Here is a 19,972-nt window from a genome sequence, read left to right on the forward strand (position 1 = left end):
AGTCGTTAATTGCACGAGCAAGAAGCAGCAAAGATACTGGCAGTGCGTCGCGTCTTCGCAGCTGCGAATAGACTTTACAGTGGAGGGGAACTCACGAAGCATCCGGGTGGGTAGCAAGGTAGGGAAATTTCGAAGGCCGGTGGAAGGGCAAAAGGGTCGAAAAGGGAACAAGTGAGTGAGCGAGCGAGCGAGAGGGAGAGAGAGAAAGAAAGAGCGAGGAGGAGAGCCAGAATCGAGGAGTCGAGGGAGAGCACGCTTGCAACGGACGGTTCGAAATAGGGCGGCTTTGAAAGGGGCGCGAGGGGACAAGGAGGAAACGGGAAAGAGAGGGAGCACGACCCCAGCATTGAAGGCGGAACAAGCGAGCGACGAGTGTGTGTGGGAGGGACGAGGAGAGAAGGATAGAGGGAGAGAGCTGTGTAGTTGAGTGAGAGATAAAGTTTTCGTGCCACCGACGTTCTTCATCCTGGTCTGGTCCTGCTCAGTTCCGCGCCGATCGACCAGGAGTTGGTACCCAGTCTCGTCCCGGCCGTATCGACTAATCCGCCGGCTGCACTTCGCTCGTTCCACACGCGCGTGTTACCGAACGGCTCTCTCTTCCTTTCTCTCTCTATCTCGGTCGATCATGTCCGGTGAACAGTTCCTTGGCAAACGCTACAAGCTCTCCAACAGCGAGAACTTCGACGACTTCATGAAGGCGCTCGGTAAGTGCGCATATAATCGAATGCGCGGCCTTTGGCATCATTCTGATCGCCCGAATGAGGTGCATTCGTCGCACACTCGCATACATGCATATGCATGGCCACGTCGCCATCGTCCGACGCGCAAGCAAAGTGAGAAAAGCGGAAAGTAAAGGGTCGTCTACAATGTGATCGCGTTACGTTCTATGATCGTAGTTTATGAATCACGCGGCTGTCTCCTTCGTGTAAATTTCGTAAAAAAATGAAAAGTTTCATTGATTAATTCAATAAGACTTCCTACGATCTTGAGATGTCCTCGTTACGACTACATTGTAGACGACCCTTGATGTCCTCTGACTCACGATTTTATCGCGGCAATTAGGTGATAAAGGCGATATTTCAGAAAAATCGAATGTTCACTCGTGTGTACATACATGTACAAATAGTACACGCCTCGATTATCGTGTACCAGATAGATAAATATATTTAGTACGGGATACGGAGAAGATAATCGAAGTCGTTAAGCCTTAGACCAACATTGTAAATAACTTTATCGAAGTAGAATATAAGAAATGAAGTATATTTTGTAGTTGATTTATATCGGCAACGCAGAACGTAACCTTTTTTTAGAAATAGCAACAAATATATATATATATATATATATATATATATATATATATATATATATATATATATATATATATATACATATATATATACTCGCGTTAAAACAAGTTACTACCATTACCGTAATAAGATCTGACATTAGCGTACGCTGTATACCCTCGCAACAGATAGATCACGGCTTTGCGACACACGTATCACGTGTAAGATATTGTAAGGCGTGAAAGTTGCGAGACAAACACTAAAGGACCTCTCCAAAGACATTCGTGAATAACACCTTGCCTGTTTATAGAATTTCCGAGCAGCTACGAGCGAGAATATTAATTACAGCTCGCTTTAAACGAGCTACGGTTTACGTCAGAGAGAGAAAATTCTATTCACAAAATAAAAGAATTAAAATTATGAGAAAAATTAGAATCACAAACTCTGTGGCAAATTGTAAGAATATTGGTTGATGCAGTCGATCTCTCGAAAGAGGAAATCGTTAGAGAATTAACGTATAATCTTGAATATTTTTCTACCTTACTTCTCTCAAACAACTTATTTGCCGAAAGTATATGAACGTATAATTGATCACATAACACAAAAATATTACATCAACATTAACAAAAAGGCTTTTAATTTTAGTTGCTAAATAGATGGTAACGGTGTTATCAAATGTTAAATGTTGCTTTCCGGGATTTTTAATAAATTATCCCGGACACATGATTTTCTAGATTGATTCAAGGTTGCCTTGTAGTTAAATTAATATGACTTCAATATCCATCAAAATATACCTGCTATAAGATAAATTATCACCTTAAGCTAACGTTTCAGTAGTATCAGTATATTTTCCTTCAGCTTATATAACCAAGAAGGCAATTTGGTTTACAATTATATTCGTTGACCAGACACATTTATTCTTCTTATTTTTCATTCCTTATTTTTGACCAGACACATTTATTCTTCTTATTTTTCATTCCTTATTTTCCTTATCTAGTTACTAATACCTGTATAATTACATTATCTCTCTTTAATTGACAATGTCATCCTTGTTATCTAAAAATATCTTTGTAATCTTCTTTCACAATCTTCTCAATTTTTACTTAACTTTTACATCATCTCCCCATCTATTATCTCTAAATATATTTTCCTATTTTATTCTACGGGTGTCTTTATCGTCCTCGTACACAATACTCTGTTCTTCCCTTCAGCTGTACACATCTATCTCATTATCTTCCCTCTTCTTATTCAATCTCTTCACTGTTCTCTTCATTTCCTTTTTATTCTCTTTTCTCCCAATTTTCTTCCATATCTTGTAAGTTTCATTACTTCACTCTCTATATTTTCTACTCCATGAAGTGATTTTTCTGCCTTTTTTGCCTTTCTATATGTCTCCTTCAGCTTACATCGCTAGACAAAAGAGTTTTCCATATCCTATAATCTTCCTCTTTGCACTTTACCATTCTTATGTGCATAGCACATACCTCATCAGTCCTCTTTCTTGCGTCATTCTTCTTCCATATACCTTTATTTTGCTTCCTTATCCCATCTGATGATTTTTCATCTTTCTTTTTCCATCCATTTTTCTTCTTCCTCTATCCCTTGTGCATTTTTCTTCTTCCTCCATCCCTTGTGTACTTCTGTCTTCTATTACCAAATCTATTATACATTTCCTTTATCGACAATTTATTCTGTATTACTATGCTAATTTAAGCTTGTCCGCACTATCTACATCATCCTAATTACTCATTTTTAATAACGTCGTAACTGTCATTACTTATGCACTTTTTTCACTCTGAATTCTATTTTCTTATCTAACGCCTTAATTTACACACTATTTACGCTCACTCCTATATAATTTCCTCTATTTGACTCCCTATATTTAATTCAATACATTAAAATCATGCCAACTCACAATCGCGTTAATCAAGCACTCACATATGTAGTAGTATTAACATACTGCTCTCCGCGATAGAGAAAATTACTGCAACATTGTATTCTTATGCAAAATTATTCTTATGTAACTTACTTAAATATCATAGCTGTATTTTTTACTATTGATGACTTAATGTTATGTAAATGAACGTAACTTCCGCCTACGGTGATTGTCGTCAGCTTAATCGGTTAATTAACTGCTGAATTCGTCCGCATTAGCAAGATATCAATAAGGACGGGGAAGATAATCAATTTTAATACGTTGAATTACGCCCTCATCTTCGTGCAACGACCTGACCTCGATCTTAATTCTAACCGTGTACTGCAGACAGTCCGATTGTGGTCCAATTTAACACTTGAATTAATTCATCAACAAGATTAATAAATCGCAATTGTCAGTCGAATCACGCAAACGCACGGCCGGCCAGCTTTATGCACTTCTCCTTTTCCTCCTTCTTTTCGTCAAGCGAAAATGTCTCTGCTTTTCGAGGATCGGTAGAAGGATCGGCGATTTTGTGCGCCAGCCGGCTCGCACGAAACACTCTTTGCAAAAACGTTCAATGACTATCAACTTTCCCACCCTCGCCCGACATAGTAGTTGCGGTAATCTTCGGGAGTTGTTCGCCGGAAATTAAATAAGCGAGCAAGTCTAGACGCACCATTTCCGATATATAGCGTATAGTGTATGTGTTCACGATGCCGTAGCATATCGCGGAAATTGACGTACCGCTTCTAAGAGTCGAGCTGATAAAATCGGTCATCGATATAGCAGCTGCGCGACTCGTATTTCTTAATCAGTTACAACTCGGCACAAAGATAAATATTTTCTTCTTCGATCGAAGATTATATGATGGAGGCGAGCAAGTCTAACATGTTCTCCGTCGAGTGTGCTTTAAAGTTAACATGAAATTTTTAATAATTCGAGCGATAATGGCTTCTTTATTGCCCGTCATAAAAGACCGAACAGCGCGTTAAGTTGTTCTTGTTGACTTTGTGATAAGCAATCGGTAAAAACAAGTTTGCTGAAAGCGGAAGTGTTTACTAGAAATACGCGAGATAAGGGGGATATATTTTGAGAAAATATCGTTTGCTATAAATTGTTGCACACGCATATTCGGATATTTGTGCCAAGTAAAAGCGCGCGCGCGAGAAACGCTCGCACGTCACAAATCGCTATGTATATTCATATGTTGAGATATTGTCATCGTGAACGATAAGTTAAGGCGTCTTTTCGTATGGATATAAATAATACACGCGCGCAATCATACGAATGGGTCAAACTTCAAAGTTTACGTTGCGCATTTCGAATTTTAACCGATACCCATTATTCCGCTCATGCGATAACCGACCTCTACCTTACGATGTAAAGTCTAATCAATTATGGAAGTGTGCATAAAGCGTGCCAGTCGGTCGTGCCGTTGGTCAGTCTCGTTCTCGCAGGCGCCAGCGATACGTCGAACGTCGAGATGTCGTCGGGAATACTGACCGGTATTTTGGGCAAGCGTTATAAGCTCCAGTCGAGCGATAAATTTGACGAATACATGAAAAGCATGGGTAAGACGCTTCGACGGTGTGTACATCTGAGGAAGAATACTTGAATGTGTGGGTAAAGTTCATTTCTGTGAAATGAAATTTTTCTCTATGAAATAAATTTTATTTCAGTGCATAGAAAATCTATTATCCCGCAAGTAAATTTTTGAGTATTTTTCCTTCAGTGTAAGGTACTTCTATATCTTACTTATTTAGTATTATCGAACGAACCTTTTCTGGCGCACAAACAGCTCCAGAATTGGCAGTTCTATCATTGGAGTTTTGGAGCTGAAGTATATTGATTTTATGGGATTTTGAGGAAGACATCTGAATTGTGCACGACTTTACGACAATGTTTATTTACGTTTTCAGGAGTAGGTCTGATGACGCGCAAGATGGGCAGCAGCGTCAGTCCTGTGGTCGAGCTAACGGAGGACAACGGGACGTACACGTTGAAGACGACTAGTCCCTTCAAAAACACCGAGATCAAGTTCAAACTCGGCGAAGAGTTCGACGAGGAGACGGCGGACGGCAGGAAGGTGAAGAGCGTCTGCACTCTGGACGGTAATAAACTCATGCAATTGCAGAAGGGCGACAAGGAGTCTACGATTGAGAGGGAATTCTCGCCTACGGAGATGAAAGCGGTGAGTATATATATCCCAGGAAATTTAGGAGTGTTGAATATTCAAAAACACGTCGCGGCGTTGATGCTTAATTAAATGGTTAAATGTAGCGATATAACAGAAAACGACGCGGCGAGATAACATATTTAAAACCACTTTGTGTCAGTGGTATCTTGAGTATTTTATCCGTGAATCTCCCGGTGCAAGGGCTTATTGATTAAGCTGCACAGCTGCGAGAATATTTATTAGTCATACTTCGCGCTACGATAGTTATACGCCGTAGGTATTCTATGTTTGTTCGCCACGCTATCAAGATAGCAAGACAACGTCGTACTTTGGCCGGCGAGTAATATATTAAATATGAAATATCTTAAGCTCCCACTTGTACGAAAGTCTAAAGTCCGTGTCACTTTGATTGCGAGTTGCAAACGTTTTTATTCTTCCAAGAAGCGACAAAAAATACATTAGTATTTATTAGTTTATTTTATGTGTTTTATTTATTCACGGCCGCTCACATATATTCCTTTTTTCGTAAAATATTAACTATTTCGATTAAAAGAAATAAACTGTATACATATGCGCGGTTAAACGGCATCCGCAGGATCCGGGTGCTTTGATAATCGTGACAATGACGTGGATCAGTTGTTGAGAAATATACTTATCGTTCGCGCGCGCGTGCTTAAGCGTCTCTTCTTTTCCTCGCCGAGCAGACTCAGAATGTCGTCGATTCATATCGTTCGTGCGAGCGCGGGAGTTACCGATTAATGTACAAAAGTTACGTGCAGGAACGCTGCGCCGAGGGATCGTTGCACGAGCGCGGCTAATGTCATAATAATTCGTCAAATGTCCGGCCAATTATCGCGTGCGTTCCTCCTGTTCGTGACACGTACAATTCCACGGCTTCAAAACGGTGCCAATGAAGATCTATTGATCCGTCTGGCGGCGTACACGGTGTTAACACGGCCGCCGTGTTAATGCCGTGAGACACCGGCGCACGAATAATTCCCGCACTTGTCCAGAAATTGCCGTCAATGCGCGAAATTGCGTTTGCACCGCCGCCGCCGCCGCTCGTCCGCGACGATGATATGCGTGTGTACTGATCGCCGGGTTTGTTTGTGTTGCAGATTATGAAGGTAGACGACATAGTTTGCACGAGGGTATACAAAGTCCAGGAATAGGTGGGATCTCGACTGAAGACTTGAAGGCGTGCACAACCGCATACGTGAAGAGCACTCCGAAAAAAAGAACGTATCAATTGTTGTTTAAGATCTTGTCTCTCGCGAGCGCGCGAACATATGGCATTAAATGTCATGTGTCGGACCATCTGTGTATTTAGCTGAATCACTCGCAGCTTTGTCACGAAGAGAGATGTCCTTTCACACAAATTACAAAAGTTGCAAGTTTTTTTCTACAAAGTTTTTTTCTACAGAGTTGAAATTTTTACGTTTCCGATATTTTCACTTTTGTAAGAGGAATGTAATTGCGAACGACAACTACAATTCGAAATCTATTCAAGAATAGATTGATCTGAGACAAATCTTATTCTGTTCTTAGAAAAAGAAGTAATAGAATATGAAGAATGTTACATTATTCTCGACTGAAGATATCAAGATGGTTAACTGAAGAATTTTCTGAACGGAATAGAATAAAGGCTCTTACGGTTCAAAGCATAGGTATAACTTGAGTAATATTTAAGCACAAATTAGCCGCCCGAGGGTCGTGCACACTTCTTCTTTTTGACGAGTTTTTGTATTACGCGTTACATAATGAAATATGTAATATCGTCGTTGATGAGTTATGTTTCGTCTTCAGCGGTAGCTATGTTACCCATTACTTGTACGAATAACATTTGCCATATGAATTTTTTTTACGAATAAATATTACAGAAATACGCACGATATTTTCACCACAACTCTCTCTCGATTCTTTCTTCACCTCCTGATATTCTTTTTAAAAAGTTAACCAGGATACTTAGATGTATTATTACATAATATACATACATATACACACACACATATATATATATAATGTGTGTATATACAGTCTGTCAAGTAAAAGCGTGGTCGGCCTTATTCACAACTGGTAAAAGGTATCGCCCTAAATCTTTCGTAAGTCGATAGAGGGAACCTTTGTCCTTGATGCACTGTTAAGAAATATTCAGTTATCGTTGATTTTTTGTAACAGAAACACATTGAGCGCCATGAGTGCCAAATAGTAGCGCGTCGCGCTACGAAGCTGTAGTCCTTTGCGCCCACCCGAAAGATCCGAAAATGTTGCAATCAGCGGCTACTAAATACATGAGAAAATCAAAAACATTCATACAGAAGTGGATGTACCGATACAATGTGGCAAAAAATGTCGATGATTTACCGGAACGTGGCTCGATAGGCAAATTTGATCGAATGCTTCGAAAAAAAAAAAAAAAATATATATATATATATATATATATATATATATATACACAGTATATAATATAATATATGATGTGTGTGTGTGTGTGTATATATACACACAGCAAAAAGAGAAAAAAGCATCGTAAAAAACATACAAAATATATTTAATTGCTCCTATTTTCATTAATACAACTTTGCATTGCGCTTGAATATAATTTTACTCTTCAACGCGACGAGGCACGGTTTATCGCTCACATTATCACTGTTTAATCGTTTCGTTATTAATAGTCATTACTTGAAACTTACTCCACGTAAGATACCCAGATATAAATTTAGAATTAGATTTCAATTTTTCATTTAAATCAATATATGCGACATTGCATTTATAATCGCGATTCAGCTGAAAAATTTATATCTTCAACTGTTCATCTCAACTCTATGTTCAAATCTGAGTATCCCACCTGAGGTGAGTCTTAAGTAATGACTATTAACACGGATCTTACTCGTCCATATCTATCAGCGAAGATATCTGTAAATAAAATGCGAAATTGTTACGTAACGTTAGGTGCGACACCACACTCAGCATTACAAGGATAGAAAATCCCTTCGCATCTGGATGTCAATGTTACGATGTCAATACGACGGATTTTCTTATCGGATCTTTCATGTATTTTATTATGCAAAGCCTTACGTAATACTCGATGTAACAGGTGTGCCCGTCATCAGTTTTGACCATGTATTGGAAGCACAGTATGCCGGCAGTGTCGGTTCTTAAAGAAACCATGTTGGCGCACGACAGCGCACGCATCGCCGGCTTAATGTGCGCCAATTTGAAATTGGATGTCGCCGTCGCCGTGCACTGAAAAGTACCCACTAGTTCACTATCGTGCGGCAAGTCAATGTGGCAAACGCCTCCTAGACCGTCCGTGCTGATTCTGAAGTACGGTTTCTCCGGCGATAAGCACAACTAAAACAACGTATTTTTCATGAAAACAATCAACACTGTCGATGAATAAATAGACCTTTACACGAATTATACCGGAAATCCTCTTTCTCTCGAAATACCGACTAACGAGATAATTCGTTATTGCTTGTAAATTTTACACACACACACACACACATACACATATATATATATACCTCGACTAAATCACTAGTTGGATCTAACTCGGTTATGATGTCCTTCAGCAATTCCGTTCGCAGCACTACTTTATTCACGACATTTTCTGTTTCGAGATGGAAGTCTAGCAGTGTATCTACTTCTAGAGTCTTTAAAGAGCAGTCTGTTATGATGCCGTCTTCTTCGATGATAACGCTTAAAGGATAGCCTGTGCCCTATAATAGATTGCAGCAATATTTGTTATATTGTCCTATTTGTTTTAATATTTATGTGTAGGATTTACTTTGTAAAATATTTGCACTGTAACTGAATCTTCTTGAGCACTTGGCCAGAACATGCAAAGGCATTCTATTAATATATTTAAACTGATTGAAAATGTAACATCGTCCTTCAAATCGAATTCGTGGAAAATTTCGGACGGAATATATGCATTAGCCTGCATGCATTTCGCATCCTCGACTGTAATCTTCAATCCTTGCTGATTACCGACGCAAGTGGCTGTCTGTATAATATGTAAATGTTTCATTTTAATGAAAGAAAGTAACACGACTGTATAAATGTATCCTAAATACCTCCTTAAAATTGATAGCTTTCAATAAATGTATTACAGTCTTCAAATTTGTCAGTCCCATTTTTGCGACTAGCATGTAGTCTTCGACATTAGAGCGCATCATGTTCACATGAAACCTGATATAACAATAAACTGTCAAATTGTTTTTGCGTCAATTGCTGATGTCTCAGTTTCTCATTGTCAATGCTAGCTAGCCAAGCGGCCAACACATGTTTACAAGTATAAGCAGACCGATCTTTCAGTACCTGGTACCTATAATATTACAAGAGCCATACAAGAATGTTCTACGGAGAACAGAAATGAGCCATTTATTTTAATCTGTAAAATGTCGTGAAAACATTACTTTCAAGGCAAAAAGTTCATACAGTTCATGCAATGTTATACCTGAAGGCATCACAAGTACAATAATTTGTTTCAGGAAAAAGAGTGTACAATGCTCCTGAGTGCCCTTTAACTTGTATCAACCAACTGGCTTCATTTGCACTCTTGCATGGCTCTGTTATAATCGTTTTAGATGTGGAGATTTGTATCACTCGCTGCTTTTCATATAAGTCTAAGCTTCTCTCAAACACTCCACCAAATAGCTTGTACAGTTTCAGTAGATTTGAGTCTGAAACTAAAGATATTTAATCATCTCATAAGTAGTGAGGATTTTTCAACAATTAATAATTACACAAGTTATTTCCATAGCCTTGAAAGCTTAAAATGAAAATGACAACATAAAGAAGGAAAGTACATGCTTGATTAATCTTCATAAAAATATATTGTTTCCCTTCATTTAAATTTACAATCAATAAAAACCAATTTACAACCAATAAACTATTATTTATGAAATGAAATTCATAAATGAAAATTCTTTTTTTATGATGTAAAGTCATATTAAAAGAAGAACCTCTAAAAAGCCAATATTAAGAATAACAAATAATAATGGTAAAAGTAGATCACAAGATACATACATCTTTTCTCTCTTTGAAAGTCGTCAGCTAATTCCTTCAACAAAGTATCTACAAAACTTGTATACTTTTGATCATATATAGTGGATAGTGAAGTGGTGTTTGCTACTTGTTGATTCAAACTCATTGGAACGTTTAATAATGACGAATCTACATTTGAATTCTGAATGTCCTTCGAATTTTTTCAAATATTTTTTTTATTATATAATACTTTATTCGTCAAACAAGTTAAATAAATTTAATAGACTTTAAATAAGTCAGAAGGTCTTTAAACGTGACAAACATTGATGATCTTGCTGCAACGTAACAGCGCTATGCAATGATATCAATAGCGAATTCATACTAAAGTTGTGTTCCGAAATTCACTGCCAGTACTGGAAATCTATAGTTCATGTCACGTATAGTATAGAATTTCAGCACTGGTAGTGAATTTCGTAACGCAGCCTAAATCACAAGATATTCACATTTCTATATAACACACTAGACTGCTAACTTCTTGTACATTGTATTGACCTTATATTCGTGTCGCTCAAAAGTAGTATTAAAGTGTATTATTGCGTATACGCCAAATAAGCGCATGAAGAATGTAATTACATTTGCGTAAGTTTATGGTCGTGTTAACAAAATATGGGTTATAAAATTTTATCTTACTTTATTTTTTTTTACATACATACATACATTTCTATTTATTTTAATTGTGACATTAGCAGAAAGCTGCATTCCATGTGAGCTTCTTTGGTGCATGCACACTGACTTATCTACAAGTTTGTACATAAAAGTTGGATACATCTAAAGGCCCTCACACATAAAACGACATAACTGCATGTGCATAGCATAAGACTGTTGGACCAATGAGCATCGAGTATTTAGCCGCCATATTGATGCTTGATGTTCAATACTCGATGCTCATTGGTCCATATAGCCTCATGCTATGCACATCTTTGACTATGGCTGCGTTCCGAAATTTACTGCCAGTACTGAAATTCTATAATATACGTAACATGAACTATAGATTTTCAGTACTGGCAGTGCATTTCGGAACGCAGCCTATATAACCATGAACCGCTAGCGGCGATTCTAAGCGTCTGTTAACATCTGGGCCCCTATTCTTGAAATTTTTGCGTATACGTAATTTTCATTGCGCAGCTATTTTATGGTATGATTAAACCTGCGCAGTAAAACTTACGTATACGCAACTTTTCAAGAATAGGGGCCCTGTGCCGCCAGGATCAAACAATGGCAAAAAGAGGAACTCAGTAGAGCAAAACAGAGTTAGAACGTAAATGCTTCTAATATCCGCATATCACATGGTGATACATATTAGAAAGATTTAATAGTATAGTAGAAGTAATAAAAAGAATTAGATTTTCTTGAAAACCATAAATACTTTATAACAAAATTAATTATAGAAAATTATGTTAAAATTGTTTGAATTATAAGGGAAAATTAATGAGCCAAAAATGTCAATATATCAGACATAAATTGGCAAAAATTATTTTATTTCAAGGACAATAATATCCCGTAATTTGGGGTAACTTTTATATCGCTGACATGAAAATTCTATCTCTATCCGTTTAATGATGCCACATGTTTTTGTAAGCCGTTGCGAATTATTCAAAGTTACCCCGGTGTTTCAAGTTATCTCAAATGACAGTATTTTAAACAATGTTTTAAAAAATGTTGAACGTTCTTTTTATAATATTATATATATATATATATATATATATATATATATATATTATAAACGTTCTTAATATATATATATATATATATTTTTTTTTTATTCATGTATTATATATATATATCTTATTATATAAATATATTATATAAATATTATATATTTTTATGTAATATAATAAATACAAATTTGGTATGAAATTATATAAATCTTATTTTGTATTTTTATATTTTCCTTGCAAATCAGATTTTTTTTCTTATTACTTTAAAAATAGTTGATTTTTATATTATAACAAAGTTGTATAACTTTTTTTTTAATGTAATAATTTATTTAAAGAAAAAATGAAAAAGTGTGTTATTGACGATTAAAGAAATATAATAATTTTCATGTATTTTAATAATAACTGCAATTTATGATCACGGACAGACACACAAAATATCTTTCACATGGTAAAATAGAAATCACAAGTGATAGTTTACGTAATAGCCGTTGTTTGGTCTTGGCGGCGCTGCAGATGTTGACACACGTTTTACTGCAGACATAAGATAGCGGCAAGCGGTCCATGGTTATATCAAAGCTTAAGTCGGAATCAGACTACGCATTGGAGATTGAGGATTGCGAATTGAAGATTGCTATTTGACCAATTGGAGCAAAGCAAGCCAAAATCAAAGTTCGTTGATTCGTAGAAATCTAATCTTCAATCTGCAATCCTCAATTTCCAATAGCATTGGGTACGTTCGGGAGACACAACAGTTGAGTAATTAGTCAACGTAATTGGTCTAAAGTTAAGGATCTAACAGTAAGAACCAATAATCACTGACCGCTCATTGATCAGCTATGTTTTCTGAATGCAGCCTTGGTTTATATTGTGCACTTGATACGCGTACTAAATAGTAAAGGCCGGTTTATGATGGCCGTAATCCGTTGACTTATGCCGGAACCATAAATACCAATCACAGTCGATTATTCTTCTATAATTCGACTATGATCGACGTCAATTTTTTACGGTCCGGCATAAGTTAACGGATTACGGCCATCATAATATCGACCTTAATATCCGGCCTTAATATCGACGATATAAACAACGGTATATTAAGCTGATATAATACTCATCAACAAAACGTATTGTATTGGGCGCATTCAGTAGAAAAAGCGCTCAGTGAGCAATTAACGATTATTGGTTCTTGCTATTAGATCCCTAAATCTAGACCAATTACATTGACAAATTACTCAACTGTTGTGAACTGTTGAGTCTGCTGAATGCAGCTAATGATTGAATGCGTTGCCGTTGATATGCATTGCCGATATTAGGATTGTTTAATAGAAAGTTACTATTTAGTACATATATCAAAGGCGTTTTTTCGTTTCGTGACCACATTAGCGTTTGGTTGGTTAATTTGGTCCACTTATACCCGTTTGGTTAACTTAACCAGCTGATTATTCTAATGGAATTGATCAGTTGCATCTGTCAATTATGACTAACGAGAAGTGCGATTGGTCAATTCCATTAGAATAACCGTCCGGTTAAGTTAACCAAAGTTGGTAGAAACGAGTATTAACGCTCGTAACGCCTCGAGCAACAAGGATAGAATGACGCCCGCAGCGTTGCGAGCGTTAAGTTGACCAAACTAACCAACCAAACGCTACCGTGGTCACTAAACAAAAAAACGCCTCAAGTGCACGATGTAAACCAAGCCAATGCGTAGTCTGATTCCGGCTTTACAGCGCGTAAGCGCCCAAAGCGAACGCAACCTAGATTGCACATAGCACGAAGTAAAACCAAGAAATCGTGAACATTACTTATTACCCGCAGAAAAAATATATGACTACGTAGTTTATATGTACGTTTGTAATGGCGTATCGCTTACGCGATCAGTCAAAACCGGTCCAAGATTCCTTCTCTCTGCCACGTTTCCTTTTCAGGTATGTATCTGGAGAGCTTTGCTCTGAACGTGGTCATTCTGGTCGGGTTGGTGCACCTGATATTTTGAAACAGGTATGTTGTAACTCTGCTCGATCCGTTACGAGTGTCGTGTTTTCGTGAATGAGCTTTGATATAATCAAATTTCGTTGGATTTCGTCGAGGATTGTAACAGCACAGCCTCGTTAAAAACTCAGCATGAACAGTCGGCGAAGACGTGCAGACGATTTCACGGATTCCCTTCGTAGTTTCCGTAAGTACAACAATAAATCTCGCATATTCGTGTTAACAACACTATTTTTACAAAAACCTAAGTTTATTATTGAACGCAGTGTCTGTAAGGCTTTGCCTACAATATATGAGATAAGCTTGATATAAGAAATAAGAATAGAAGTAAGAAAAAAAATAACTTTGTTTATATACTTACCTGTATTTCAATCTTTTTACACCGAGTTTCTTTAACTGAAATATTTCCGGTATAAGGAAGTTAGGAGTATAGGCATAAACGAAATAAATTATTTTTATTTCCTATTTCTACTCTTATTTCTTACACATCAAGCTTATTCCATATATTGTAAACTAAATCTTAAAAGCTATGTTTTATGAGTGGTTCAATCTTAACCTATAAATTTTTCATATTTGGATAATATCCTTGTAAAATTGGGAAACAGATTTAGGATAAAAAATAGCTAAAGAGGATTAAAACGTTTAAGAAGTAAAAACAGCGTGTTATAAAACTATTTTGTTCTGAGGCAGCGAAACTAAAGACACTGCGACAAAGTTGCTAAATAGTCAGAAAAGATTATTTAATAGATATATTTATTTACAGGTGAAACAATTGATACTGAAGACATTCAGCCAGTATCTGAAATATATTCGGAAGATAGTTTAGATACTGGTCTTGTAAGGAATGATGCTTTAATTCTACCAAATCATCTAATCAACGAGCAACATGTTTCATCTTCTGATACATACTTTACTGCTGAGGAAAATTGTGATACTCCACACAACAATGCACAATTTGAGTCAACTTTTTTAACTGAGAAAACATCTTACATGTCAATTAAACTTGATTTCAATAAATGTATAAATCTGTTCCATAATAAACACCTGAAAGACGAAGAAGAAAATAGTAAGTGATATTCAATGTTTCTATTACTTAGACAAAAATTAAAGAAGTTGCTTTTTGTTACTAAAATATAGGTTATCAAATAGGTTTTTGTTAAAACTGGAATATATAAACTTGATATATTAACAGATTTATTGTTATAGATTTACTGTTACAGATTTATATATGATAGTATCAAAAGAGATTAGAAGATCTAAGATCTGTACATTCTGTAATAGTAATTCTAAAATCTAATAGTCATTACTTGAAACTTATCTGGTGAGATATTTAGATTTAAGCTTAGAATTTGATATAAATTTTTCAGTTGAATCGTGATTACAAGTATAATGTTACATATTGTGTGTGATTCAAATAAAAAATTCGAACCTAACTCTAAATTCAGATTGAGTATTTCATGTGAGACAAGTTACAAGTAACAACTATTAATATAGGACTAAGAGATATGAATCACAATATTAAAGCTAATCATTTCTGTTTAGCATCTATAGAGACTGCAGCCAAAACCAATAGCTGCGAGAGAGTCGAATCGACCGTTCCGTCAGTCGAAGAGTTGTCGTCAGAATCTTTTGTCACATCGGCCAAAAAGAATGATCGACTATTTATGGAAGATCATGAGCACGATTCAACGAACGGCGGGAATACACTAGAAGACATCGACTTTCACGAATTGAAGACGCTTTTGCACTCATTGGAAAGTCAACAAAAACCACTGAGAGAAGCGCCTGTCCAAGAGCGTACACTGAGACGTATGTCTACGTTGTTTTACGTTTCACCGAATGACTTTACAGAGAGATTATTGACGATAATTGAAGAGTCAGTTATAATGAACGAGTCCGACATGCAAGAATTCCCAGATGTTAGTTTATGTCGATTAACCGAGGAGCTGCGGAAAATGTGCAAATTCATAGATAATGAGACTGCGCCAGAATGGCCTGCGTCCCCAGTTATATCAACGTCGATTTGCGCGGAAGGAGACGGACAAAATAGACAAAATAGACTCGACTCATCGGGGAGATCTCTTGGTAACTTTCCGAGTCCGAGCAAGGGCATCACCACACCTTCCGCTACTAGCCGACATATTAATGGTAAAAGTCCCAGGAAGATCTTTCGGCGTACTCCAAAGACCATCTCTGCCGCGCTCAGTAATATCCAGAGTCCATTGTATGACAGTACGAACATGCACGACAGCACGACCACCTTCGAGAGTTTGGAAGCTTATTGCAAGAGATTATTTCCAGATGAATTTAGGTCATCGCCATTGCAGAAGAATCGTTTGCAGTCACCCTTGCAAAACATGAGCGGTATTTTGCACACGTGCGACGCTCAAATGAAATCACTGGAGGATTCACCCAACGTTTGCGGACCATCTCGAAACATCGTGACGTCCACTTCCGACGACACGGTACCTCCGACACGGATTCTCCGACACATAATTCTCACACCTGATAAACGTGAAAAAACCTTGGCAGTTGAAAGAGCGTCAATATCGCCGAGGCAACGCGCGGGACGCAATGTACGTCCTGAGATGATCGAACCAGACGATCTGGAAAGGACACTTATGTATGAAATCGCGAAGAAGAGACAGAGGTGCCTCGATACGGCAAAAGTAATAATGGAGATCGATGGAGATTCGGAATCGCTGGCAGCACAAGGAACACGTCTAAGCAACGTCAACGAGATGAGGTTATCGACAGAGAAAGATGTCAAATTGATGGAGACGCTGATGTCCTGCAAGAAATATAAGGAATATTTGGAGGAGCACAAACCTCTGCTCAATTTGCTGAAACGATCAGAATCTTACAAGTCTCGTTCTACACAAAGCAAAAAGGACGTCCACACGAAGAAGAAAAGCAACGTCGCGACATTGGCAGTACCGAAAACGCCAAGAAGGAAAAACAGCAGGAGTCCTTCACCTAAAACACTTGTCGTTTCGAAGCCGAAGTTATTCATTACTCCCGGAAAATCTCCTGTTATCAATGCGTGCAAAGAAAAGCGCACGTATTTTCCTAACTTGGTGGCCAATCCGCATAAGCAAGAAAAATTGCAAAAAGACTCAAAGAAGGTGCTTAACATTAGTCCGTCCACGCAGAGTATTTGCCGTAGAATGGGATTAAATTACGACAGTGTGATATCGCCGGTTGGTATGTACATCAAAGGCACGAACCCTCATCTGATAAAAAATTTACGACCTAAAACGGACGAGATGCTGTTAACACCGAGGAGAAAGGAACGTATGCAGTCTACTAGTACAAAAGCAGAAATGAAATTTCGATTGTCACCGAAACGACCCAAAAAAGTAAGTTATTATGTTATAATGTATACGATGTTAGTAAATATATGGATGTAATTTGCAAGATTTTTTACGATACATTTTCGATTATTTTAGACAGTTACCTGCACACTAGCACGAGATGAAAATGTTCCCGATAACTTTTTGCATCCAAAAGTGTGTTACAAGCTGCCGTCTCATGTACGCACGGTATGTGCGCTCGGAAACTTCAATTTGTAACGATTCATAACAAATTATTAATCGTACATAATTTTCTGTAGATCAAGGAAACGGAAAGTCGGAAAGTGGGCAGTCGCATGAACGAATTATTACGCTCCACACAAGATAAAGTTGTGATCCGACACGAAGGTAACATATTTACAAGCCCCATAAATTTGTCAATTATTTCTAAGAATATATATTTACAATAAGTACAAGAGATTAATTTTTGCGTCACGCTATTTCAGCTCGAACGAAGACGGTTCAAACGAACTGTATGGAGCAACCTGAGATCCACTACGATTCCGCAGAAGAGTCCGTACATATTGAACAGACAGCACGTAAAACGCACTTCTCTCGTGTACAAAAGGATCACTAGCCGATACTGAAATATTTGTTGAAGTCACTGATGTATTATATAGAATATCAATATGTCTAATGCACGTTAATCTTTTTTTTTTTTTTTTTTATCAGAGCTGGATCAAACTTTTTATATATAAAACGTTGTTTCATTAAATGTGCAATTTTAATTACTTTTTTTGAGTTTTCGATTATTTCACGCTTTCATGTCATATAGTCACGCACAATACTTTATCGTAAGATATTTTATTTCGTGGAATTTAACAGCTTTCTCTTTTTCCCCCCTCTGTTTTTCCATAGAAAAAATAAATTTAATTCATTAAATCATAATTGTAATTGCGATTTAATTTTCGATTCGATTTTTTTCTTCCGCAATATCACCGCAGAAAAAATGACTTGTTCTTCAGATAAAATTGATTTGTCAAAAAATAATGTAGGTATTCGAGATTGTTGTTTTGAGATTTGTATTGTTAGGTGACACAAGAGTTTAAAAAACTCTGAATACGAAATAGGAACGAAAAAAAAAGCGGAGCACTTTTCAACGTTATTGGAACGTCGAATCTTGAAAAGAGAGTGGCTTACGAGGGGATATCATAAAGTCCACCGTAGAAAAACGGCGTTAAATGTGTCTCAGAAAGTGAGTCAGTACGTAGCGATTCTTGCGTGCTATGTAGTTTTCTAAGTCTTGAATGTAAGAAATTTAAGCGTGCGCGTTATCGATATGGCGCGTAATATGCGCCAACAAAATGCGTCGTTTTCGCTATTGGTCTCGTGTCGTACACGACAGGGCCGTCGATTGCGAATTAATAAGATTCGCATAATTTGTGCCAATAACGCGGGCGAATTTTTAAGAAAATTTTTTAATTGATCAGGAGGGAGAGCGGGCGTGTGTTCATGGGATCCGTGCGTCCTTGACACACCGCACTTGATCGAAATCACTTTTTTTATCTTATATAACGTTCTACGCTTCCTTATAGGCACGCTTCGAGTACCACGTATAAATGTACACGAATACATTCGTGAAGCTGACCTTTTAAATTATTATATGTTGTCGCCAATAATACGGAAGTTATTTCTCATACGAGTATGCGACATTTACCACTTCTATATATTTGTATAGATATAATATATAATATTTATATATATATATATATATATATATATATATATATATATATATATAATCTTATAGAAATTAAATAACTCAAACTTAAACCTATATATTTTGCTCGCTCTAATGAAAAATAACATTCGATTCGTACTGCACGTGGCATCTCCAGCACAGATACGAAAATGAAGCATTGTTATCGTGGATGTAATTCTGCGTTCTACTAGAATCTATTGATTCCTTCTGCCTTCTTGTTTCTAAAACACAATAACTCTACAAATATTGATTCCATCTTTTTTCCTTTATTTCGACCTTGTTTCCAGGGTTTCCGGCAACCTGTTGGAAAAGGCCGTGCCGGCAGAATTGACACGGCCCTGAACGGTTGCGCATGGCACGCATTTGCCGGTTGCACACGCTCGTCAAGTCGCTCGGAACCAAAGCCTGGCCATAGTGGGGCGCGATCGATAAATTCGAAGCCGCGGCGTGATACCGGCATTCCCTCGTAATATCTGACAGTCGAAGCCAACCGAAGCGACCAGCCAAGATGCCGGGACCAGGATGCGAAAAGTGCAAAGGTGAGTACATTCATAAGTACAATCAAACGGTTCAATAGTATTTTGACTGATCGTTCGAATCATACGACGATGATAGCGTGATGTTTACCCGATTTTTACTGCTGATTTGGAGATCTGCTCTAAATGCTTAACGTGCATACAGCGGAAAAAAGATGAGCGCTACGCGGAACCGGCACGTCTTTTGTATATTACGCGGGTCAATTGCGATTCTCGAAATCGGACTTTCAAACTATTCCTTTGAGATATATATATATATATATATATATATATATATATATATATATATATATATATATATATAT

At 37.2% G+C, this 19,972-nt stretch overlaps 3 protein-coding genes across 14 annotated transcripts in view; 2 read left to right on the plus strand and 1 right to left on the minus strand.

The window, feature by feature from the left end:
• The first annotated feature begins 436 nt into the window (after nucleotides 1-436).
• LOC116840871 (sodium/calcium exchanger regulatory protein 1) lies at nucleotides 437-7,286 on the plus strand. 2 transcript variants are annotated; one of them, XM_032808179.1, is made up of 4 exons: nucleotides 437-704; nucleotides 4,662-4,775; nucleotides 5,124-5,395; nucleotides 6,499-7,286. In XM_032808179.1, exons 1-4 carry the CDS (start codon nucleotides 626-628, stop codon nucleotides 6,550-6,552), a joined length of 519 nt encoding a protein of 172 aa, XP_032664070.1. In that variant the 5' UTR covers nucleotides 437-625; the 3' UTR covers nucleotides 6,553-7,286. The 2 variants fall into 2 exon arrangements, with proteins under 2 accessions (XP_032664070.1, XP_032664069.1); XM_032808178.1 differs by lacking the exon at nucleotides 4,662-4,775 and having other exon boundaries at nucleotides 451-704.
• Nucleotides 7,287-7,910: 624 nt separating this feature from the next.
• Nucleotides 7,911-11,147, minus strand: LOC116840869 (cell cycle checkpoint protein RAD1). 7 transcript variants are annotated; one of them, XM_032808175.1, is made up of 7 exons: nucleotides 10,415-11,042; nucleotides 9,843-10,074; nucleotides 9,460-9,710; nucleotides 9,171-9,389; nucleotides 8,908-9,102; nucleotides 8,459-8,734; nucleotides 7,911-8,296 (listed from the first exon to the last, which is right to left on the minus strand). In XM_032808175.1, the coding sequence occupies exons 3-7, from the start codon at nucleotides 9,559-9,561 to the stop codon at nucleotides 8,267-8,269; spliced, it is 822 nt and encodes a 273-aa protein (XP_032664066.1). In that variant the 5' UTR covers nucleotides 9,562-9,710; nucleotides 9,843-10,074; nucleotides 10,415-11,042; the 3' UTR covers nucleotides 7,911-8,266. The 7 variants fall into 7 exon arrangements, with proteins under 7 accessions (XP_032664066.1, XP_032664064.1, XP_032664065.1 ...); XM_032808173.1 differs by lacking the exon at nucleotides 10,415-11,042 and adding an exon at nucleotides 11,090-11,147 and having other exon boundaries at nucleotides 7,911-8,734; XM_032808174.1 differs by lacking the exon at nucleotides 10,415-11,042 and adding an exon at nucleotides 11,090-11,114 and having other exon boundaries at nucleotides 7,911-8,734; nucleotides 9,843-10,068.
• A 2,619-nt stretch (nucleotides 11,148-13,766) lies between these two features.
• Nucleotides 13,767-19,972, plus strand: part of LOC116840872 — a 7,795-nt gene continuing 1,589 nt past the window's right edge. The window contains exons 1-7 of one of the 5 annotated variants that reach the window (XM_032808182.1): nucleotides 13,767-13,930; nucleotides 14,013-14,263; nucleotides 14,840-15,142; nucleotides 15,619-17,435; nucleotides 17,526-17,618; nucleotides 17,690-17,777; nucleotides 17,876-19,670. In XM_032808182.1, coding sequence (XP_032664073.1) covers nucleotides 14,209-14,263; nucleotides 14,840-15,142; nucleotides 15,619-17,435; nucleotides 17,526-17,618; nucleotides 17,690-17,777; nucleotides 17,876-18,006 — 2,487 coding nt within the window. In that variant the 5' untranslated portion in view covers nucleotides 13,767-13,930; nucleotides 14,013-14,208 and the 3' untranslated portion in view covers nucleotides 18,007-19,670. Of the gene's footprint in view, nucleotides 14,264-14,839; nucleotides 15,143-15,618; nucleotides 17,440-17,525; nucleotides 17,619-17,689; nucleotides 17,778-17,875; nucleotides 19,671-19,972 lie in introns of those variants that run through there. The other 4 variants (XM_032808180.1, XM_032808181.1, XM_032808183.1 and 1 more) reach the window with 4 other exon arrangements.

The sequence above is a fragment of the Odontomachus brunneus genome, unplaced genomic scaffold (assembly GCF_010583005.1).
Source record: "Odontomachus brunneus isolate Ranch 3 - 2012 unplaced genomic scaffold, Obru_v1 Obru_scaffold_012, whole genome shotgun sequence".
NCBI classification, from domain to species: domain Eukaryota; kingdom Metazoa; phylum Arthropoda; class Insecta; order Hymenoptera; family Formicidae; genus Odontomachus; species Odontomachus brunneus.